General features: G+C 40.9%; 1 protein-coding gene across 1 annotated transcript in view; it reads right to left on the reverse strand.

The window, feature by feature from the left end:
* The window catches only part of PRMT8 (protein arginine methyltransferase 8), a 109,733-nt gene that overhangs the window by 16,803 nt on the left and 84,335 nt on the right, over positions 1-8,595 (reverse strand). The window contains exon 7 of the mRNA XM_019515857.1: positions 4,014-4,129. Coding sequence (XP_019371402.1) covers positions 4,014-4,129 — 116 coding nt within the window. The remainder of the gene's footprint in view (positions 1-4,013; positions 4,130-8,595) is intronic.

The following is an 8,595-nucleotide window of genomic DNA, read 5'->3' on the forward strand; positions in this document are numbered from 1 at the left end:
GGGGGGGAGGGAGGGGGCAGATTTAAGATGACCCTCCAGTAATTAGATTCTAGACATGGAAAATTATGAACAATTAAAAAGAATTGATAGTCCATATCTAGAATGTAATATTGGAGGCTCATCTTGAATTTGAATAAATACAGTACTTTTTAAAACTCTCTATTGTGCAAAATTAGCTTGAAATGTCCTTCTTTACCCCAAACAGTAAGAAGGACTTTCATGCAAAAGCAGTGATTTGGGGAGCTCCAAATGTGGATACATTTTGAAGGGGTCTGGTTTCCACTGATCATGTGAAAAATCAAATTGCTTTACGATGTTTCTAGTTAGGGGGACCCAAAGCAAAAAGCGAAACAAAACAAAAATAGTTACTTAGCCAAGATTTGGCAAGCCAAATCATATCTCTGGTAACAGCTGCGCAATGCCATTGTCTTCAGTACATTTTCACAGATGTCATTGAATCAAATATAAAGAAAAAATCAGTTGGTGAGGCACTGTAGGGAAGAGAATCCAGCTCCCTCTTGCTGTAGGGAAGATAATTCAACTCCCTTGGGTTGGTTCTGCACAGTGATACAAAATCAAAAGCAGTAAAAAGTTCCTTTCACCAGCAAAGTCAGCAGGATAGTCTCAGGAAATGTATAGGGAGCAGCAGTGTTGGTCACAAAAGTAGCATTCTGTAGAGCAGAACCACTCTCTAATTTTCCTTCCCAAGAAGGAGATTAATTTTTTATTGATTAAACAGTACATTTTCAGAACTGACTCAATCTTTGTTCCTAATGTTCCTCCATTCCATTTTGCCTGCTAGGCATTCCTATACCAGATATATGTGTTCTGCTACTCAGTCAAAATCCCAGGTGGCTAAATGATAATTTTGCATAAAATTAGACAGAAAAGCCATGCTCCACCACATTTCTTTCTAAATTATGTAAAAATTGGGCATAATTGAGCATAAGTCTGGTCAAAATAGAGTCCCTAATTTAAAAAGAAGGAGAAAAAGAAAAAGTGTTAAGCTGAGAAACAATAAGAGTCGTAAAAATAGCAACTAAATACATAGGACCAGATTGCAAATGGAGCCTGTGCAGAAGCACAAAGTGGGATATGCATGTCGAGAGCCTCCCCCGCATGTACAGAGGCAGAGACAATGATGCTTTTTGTTGTTGGGGGAGTAGAGGGCCTGCCTCTGTCCTGGGCTCCAAGTGGTACTAGTCATCTTAAGAGTATATGAATGTCATGGGAGGGATTAAAGGAAGGGAATGGGACTTTTCCTCTCAAATGTCAATAGTGAGAGCAAGGGGATAGCAGCATTACTTATGCTCAAGACTTTCCTGAATGATGGGATTTCATCCAGGGCTCAGGCCAGCTTGGTCTTGATAAGACAATCCCTAGTCCTCTCTCAAAAGTCTGCCTTGCCTAAAGCTCTCTAATTGGCTGCCTGCCACAATTTCCTGCCTCTTTGGTTAAAGCAGGCAATCAGGGCCGTTTGAGAAGCATTCACAGCTCACCTCCTTCTCCTTCCTACCCACTATAAAACCCTGACAAGAGGGAATTGGGGAAGGGGAGTAGGAAGATGCTTGATACCCAGAACAGCTCTGCCTCCTCTGGCCCGTTCCTGTGAAGAACCAGGGAAGTTCTTCTGCACCTTCCACCTATTCTCCCTGAAGCATCTGGCTGAGGACAGCAGACAGGAAGCAGGAAGGGAATAAGATGACCCTGCTGCAGTTGTGCTCCTGGTCCTTGAGAGGTGGTACAGAGCCTGAGGAGCAGCCCAAGCAAGATGGTGGAGGGGAGGCAGAACTGGTGGGGGACACAGCTGGGGAGCGCTGGGAAGACAAGTCTAGGGGCCAGTCAGAACTGGTATAGGTGGTGGTGTTGTCAGGAGTCGGCCTTGACTAGTCCTAGTTGTCCCTGCTTTATCTAAGCGGACCTAACTGCCAGCAGCCAGCTACTTCAGTTGGCCCTAGTTACTTGCAGGGTTGTGGCTGTGCTTTTAACCAGCAGCCCTCTCAGTGTCCAGCAGGTTACTCAACAGGACAGATACTCTTCCATCTAGTTCCTGGCACTTGGACCTGGCTTGAATCCTTGTTTCTAGTCCTTGACCACCCTTGCTCTGCTGATGGTCTCAGAATTATAGGAGTGGCCCCAAACTTTTTTATACTGCAACATGGAAATGGATTGTAGAGAACAATGTTTTTAGACTATTGGCTTTGTGTTGGCTTAGCTGGACTTTCCTACAATTTTCTGTTGTACATTTTGCCTAGGGCAATGTGAATAAATTATTTTGGGGTCCACTGATTGAGCCACAACTTTTTAAAAAATGGGTTTGGGTTGACCCAATACTGGATTTTAAAAAGATTTTTTTTTTTTTTAGTTAATTGAGAAAAAATGTTTCAGGCATTTAACTCATGAGGTGTTGAGTGTAGATAACTTGAGCTAATGCAGCTCTGAAGACAAGTCCTAAAGTAGTGGACTTTATGCTAATATTGGATTGTCTATTTTTTTTTTATGCTAGCTTGCATAGCACATGGTAAGAATCATTTCTAAAGATTCAGTCCATGGATATGACTGAGAGTATTTTTTTAATTTAATTTTTAGATGTGGACTATGTATTTTTATAGGAACCAGGGAAATCAAACTATTCTACCATTTGTTCTTCCATTATCCATCTCTCTCTTGCTTACTCCATTTTTAAAGTATATTTAGAGTTATAGATCTGTTCAGCTGTCCTATTTGTGTAGGGCATATTTAACTCTGGAACTGTTTGCTTTCTATGGACTCTGTGAGCTTTCAATCACAAAGGTATGAGGTCTCTCTAAAATCAGCCAGCCATTTTGTGTTCAGTTGAATATGGACAAAACTTATGCGCACACATACTTTGTGATGTGTCATAAAACATCTACCATTGTGTTTTCTTTTATAACCTGAAATAAGAATCACTCATCATGGAAGAATTTGTTTGCTCTTTGGTTACTCATGTAGACACACGTTTGTATTTGTGGCTGGCAGGCAGGCACAAGGAGGAGTAGAACAGGCTTATTTGAAAAGAAAGGTACATTTCAGCTTCATGAATAAGATCCTACAAACCATTACACATGCAAATAGGCTTTTTCATGATAGCAATTCTGTTGACTTCAGTGGGATTATCCATGTAACTAATGGCTATACAATTTAGCTGTGAAAGAAGGGAAATCTGTGAAGCATCTCATGCTCTTCTATGCCATGACTTCTCAGCCTGGTGGTAGGAAGAGTTGTCAGGGCATAGTGAGCACCCTGTTGTTGTTTTTTTTTGTATATTGCTAAATAGGACCAAGGTCATATCTTGACCCTAGCTGGACAAAAGAAGGGCACAGAAGGATACCAGAAAGGGAAAAGGATAGGATTACAAAAATCATGTTGAGGATTTAGGGCCAAATTCCGATATCATATTTGAGAAGGAAGCTGAAGGCATTCCATCAGAATCAGAAGTTTATGGGTAAGTCTCTTTTGCTGTAACCAGAATTCATTTAACAATTCTCCCCAGTAATTTCCCATCATAAATCTGTAATTTCTGTTTGCAAGGAAGAAGAACAATAAAAATGCATATCTAAATATACCGAGTCTTCATTTTCCAGTATTTGAACTGATTACTCAAAAAAAAAAAGATTTATTTTTAGTTTGCAAGTGTCTGAAATTACATTTAGAAATCCACTTATAGCAGCAACCAGATGAGCACAAATTCCCACTCTTGGGTACCATCTTGCCGTTTGGGTATCACCATATGTGACCAAGGTATTAGTATTCATGTTTAGCAGAGAGGATAACATTCGACATGTGCAACATGCTAGAACTAGATGTTTTGAAAACAGAAATTATTTTCCTTCTTAATTTTACAGCAGTTTGTAATGATGTCTGTAGATTGAGAGGCACAGAAGGACAGTGCTAAAAAAAACAAAAAACTAGCCCATCTTCAACAAGTGCCACAGTAAATGTAAATATTCCTATTTAGGCACATTCCAAACCTTAATGAAGAATTGCCAAACCTTAATCAAGCAGGAGTTGGTCACCACTTGCTTTGGATCTACTATGTCGACCAAGGGCTCCTTCATGGCCACGTCTCTAATACAGGTCATGTCAAAGCCGTACACATTCTCCCACCCTGTCAATGCAAAATAAATATGTCAAAGGGCAATAGTAACAAAAATGCACACAAGATTTTTTTCCAGGTCTTAAACAACTCACTTTTACCTCCTCGCTCCCGTCCCCAGTGAAAAAGGCAAGCGGTCCATCCCTATGTTAAAGATGATATAACCTGGGCACCTTAAGAATAAGACCCACAGTTTCAAAAGCGGGTTCTAAGTTTGAGTATCTCACTTTTTGCCTCATTTATAAACTAAGATGCCTGACTTAAGTTGACACTTTTGAAGACTTTGGTTGAAGGTACCTGAAGTAAGTACATGGGGTAATTGACACTGATTTGCAGATTGTTGTAAATTACAGTGGTGTCTGGCTAGGACAAAAACCAGCTCTTCAGCTGTCCCCAGTAGGCGTTTTATAGTGCCTCCTCACTGGGTGGAACAGGATTTGTAATATCCTTTGTGTATGAAGAAAATGGCTACCATAGGATGACATTTACTGGAACTGTGCATACATGACCCCAACACCTGCATAACTTACACTGGGGTATAGTTACTCCTGACTTCCTGACTTAATCCTAGAGTGGTGTGATTGACACTGATGCATCCTGTGTCCACTCTGCATTTACACCTGTGTAAAGGCAGTATAAATGTGTTTTGTCCACACCTTTTAGGTATTTAAGTGAACTGCTCAAAATCACATAGCAAATCAGCCTAACTCTTGAAGTCCCTTCCAACCCTATAGTATAATGATTGTATAAGACAGAGGTTCTCGATCTTTTTTTTTTCTTGCTCTGACCTCTAGATTCCACTTCCAGGCAACATGTTCTCCTTCTCAAAGGCTTGCAAACTGAGTTGAGCATCCTGGGTATTACAACTCTTCTGATGATTGTACCAGTAAGTGCCTTTTGTCTTGCTGAGTTCCTTTTCTTGAACGAGCAGTCCCCTAGGGAAAAGTACACTGGCTGTGCTCTTGTGCTTGACATTTCTTTGTGATAAAGCGCCAGGAACTGTTAGCTTAAAAAGGGGAAAAAAAGCCCTCCAAAAAAGTAAAATCTTTTACAGGCTCCTGAACTGGATGAGTCAAATTCCATTAAACCTGAGTGCCCTATTTAAAAAAAAATCTAATCTGAAAGTTATAGAAGTTATGTAGGCTACAGTATGTGCTGAGGAGAAGAATGGTTAGAAAAGTACTATGAGCATTTAAAAAATCTTATTATGCATGAGAACAAACAAGGTCAATTGACAAAGTACAGTAGGGAGCAAATTTGCAAATGCTTTTTCTTCTCAGAACACAGTGGTTGAGTTCTTGGCGTCCCCAGCAGGGTCAAAATTGGCAGCAGTAACAAAAGGTCACTATGTTTCTAAACTGAATGTATTCAGCAAAGATTTGTTCTTTGCTAATATTATCCATTGCCTGGGTTGTCAGCTCACACACATTTGATGGGAGGGAGGTGACTCTCGACATAATGTTTTTATCCCAGGTTATCCAATCTTTGGGGTGTTTTTTTGTTTCCCTGAAAGCCCCAATTCCTGGAGTTCTGTGACTTGCAAGAGAATCTCAGCTTTCATTTTTGAACAGCCAAGTTCTCAGTCCTTTGTGGAGAGAAAAGAGAGAAAAGAAAAGAGCTAAAATAAAAGCACCTGAAAGGGAATATTTACCCCAGGGAGAAGTGGGATCTCCGTCATATGAAGTATTTAAATTGACATAGGATGCCTTTCTAAAAGAATATACTGGAGTTCAGCCATAAGATAAGAGCTTAACGCAAGTAGTACTAGATGAAATTCTATGGCAGTATTATGCCTGGGGTCACACTAGATGAGTACAATGGTCTTTTCTGGATAAAAAGCCATGTGAATCTATTAAATCTTAAGACTTATTTCAAAACACTGTATATCTTGTAATGCTTTGAAACAATCTCATGCATTTTGAGTATCCTCTAGAACAGTCAGCCTTGCATTTGGAATGTGAACAATGTTCTTGTACCCTCTCCCAAGAGGAAGAAGAGAGGAAGAAATGAAATAGCAGGATGGGATAGGAGTGAAAGAAATAGAGGGCAAAGAAGGACAAATGCCAAAGGTGCAAATAGTTTGGGTAAAATATGAAATTAACAAAAAAAAGAACATCCTGCAAGAAAACAGTAAGGTTGGAATGTTGTTGTTCCCTTGGCAGTCCCTTCGCTTCTTCTTAAATTAAATATAGTTGTATCAATTTGCATATTGTACCCATGCACTTAGTTCCCTTCAAGGTTATTATATGCAGATTTATTCCTCACTTTCATGTGCTCAGGAAGAGCAGGGTCCAACAGTAGGAAGAAGGGGAAGGGGTTGCCAGAGGATCAAGGTGGGGAGAAGCTAAGAGCAAAGGGGCTATCTGACCCCCCTCACACACATTTATTTTCCCTGCTGTAGCAGTAGGAGGGGGAGAAATTCAAGGCAAACCTCCAATAATTAGATTCTATACCTAGGAAATTACAACAAATTTATCAGTTTTCCATATATAGAATCTAATTATTGTTGGGGGGGGAGGTTGTCTTATAATCAGGGTTGTCTTCTATTTGAATAAAGATGGTAATTGGGGAAAACACATGCATGGAATATGATGGAAGGAAAGTAATCAAGATATAGGAGGGTAAGTAGAAAACAGCCAGGGAAAAAGAGTGAAAAGATACAAGAGTGTGCTTCTTCAGTGCAGGAAGTGAGATGTGTTACTCTGAGAAACGTGCTTCATAAAACATTACGGATCTCTGATGATTTCTTTGTAAGAGACTGGCTGTTTCTGACACAGGAAATAGGTGGACATATTCCTGATTATGGACAAGAAGAAGACACAACTTCCTGTAAATGTTATAGACAACTTTTATAATTGTCCCAAACTGGGGCCAAAGTATTCCCTTGAATGTTGCAAGGGGGGGTGCCTTTATCTTCTAATGGAAAAACAAAGCTAAGACTTGCTATTGACTCCAATTAGAGTAGGATCAGGCCTTTTCTTATTGTGAAATTGTCAAGTCCTTAGGCTGGAACTAGGTGCTTGAGAAAAGAAGGGAAACTGAGTTTGTGCCTGAAGAGAGACTGACCCCAGGATTTGTGTTCCAAGCCCATGCAGACCATCATAGCACATGTTCGTAATAAGAAGAGTTGTTTGAATTTTTTTTTTTAATGAAGCTTTTATTTACACAGAAAATGCCCTGTCTTTCTATGCCTTTTTGGGTTAAAACATTTTTGTGTAACTCCTTGAAAAGCATTGTTTTGATTAGGTTAACATTCTATGGAGTGAGGGGAGAGGGGCATTTTAAAAAAGAAAAGACACAGTCGTTCTTTTCCCACCAAAGGGAATTAAGAAAAAATATATAAAATTTTCACTGAAAAAAAAATTCAGAGAAAATGTTGAAGAAAACTAATAAAGGTTAATGATGCCAAATTTTAAGGAGTTGCCATTTTGACAAGTTCTATTAATAAACTATGGTACGGTTAAAGTGATGTTGGAGTCATGGTGATCTAGGACAGTGATTCTCAAAGAGGCTGCCACCAGCCCCCTGGGGTGTCTTCAGATCCTTTGAAGGGTGTTGTGTAGGGTGCCACACAATGTTAGCACCGTTAGGTCTGCAAACATGATTCACAGCATAAACCTAGAAATTTTAAATAGGAATCCATAGCGTCAAACCCAGTTTGACATTCATATGTTTTTTCTGAGTTCTTTGCAACAGAAGAATTATTCGTTTATTTTTATGTAGCCAAAAAACAAGTGAAAACTAACAGCTGATGCTTTCCAAGGGGTACCTTGAATCTAAAGAGGTTGAGAACCATTGGTTTGGGAATTACACAAAAGGCAAGGATTACTTTGGGTGATATCTTTGGGTGCAATTGGTGCAATAAAAGGTATCATGCAAAGAAATCACTGCGTCTAACACTAATAAACTATCACACTTCACTGCTTAAACTGTTGACAGTATCTTTTGCAACCTGCTTAAATTCAGTAGTACAGCTAAGGTGGGGTGACAAGAGTATCAGTCCTGGGCAATAGGCCTGTGTTGAAGCAGCTAGTATTCACTTTTGATTTGGATTTGAATCACTGTCCCAAGTCGATTCGGCTGAGTCTCCAAATCAGCCAGGCCCATCCCCCTCCTGCTCTCCCGGCCCTGGCAATGGTTGCCCTGCCTGCCCCAGCTCCCGGCACTTTGGGAAACCCCCCCTGCCCCGACTCACCAGGTGCTGCTGGGCAGGGTGGGGGGAGCAATCCCCATAGCCCCACACTGCACGGGGAGCTCTGCATGAGGCCCCCCTGCTGCCCCAACCCCCCCCATGGCTTCCCACCCTCCCCAGCTCTGGTGCTTTAAGAAAAAAAGAGTGGGCAATCCCCATGCCACGTGGGGGGCTCTGTACAAGCCCTCCAAAGCCCCAAGGCTGCTGCAGGAGTTGGTGAATCCAAGAGTTTTTTTGGTTTTTGGGGAGCAGGTGGGGGTGGGCAGGTGCCCAGGGGGGCTGGGGG

Source organism: Gavialis gangeticus, unplaced genomic scaffold (genome assembly GCF_001723915.1).
Source record: "Gavialis gangeticus isolate Ggan-Ray unplaced genomic scaffold, GavGan_comp1, whole genome shotgun sequence".
In the NCBI taxonomy this organism is placed as follows: Eukaryota; Metazoa; Chordata; order Crocodylia; family Gavialidae; genus Gavialis; species Gavialis gangeticus.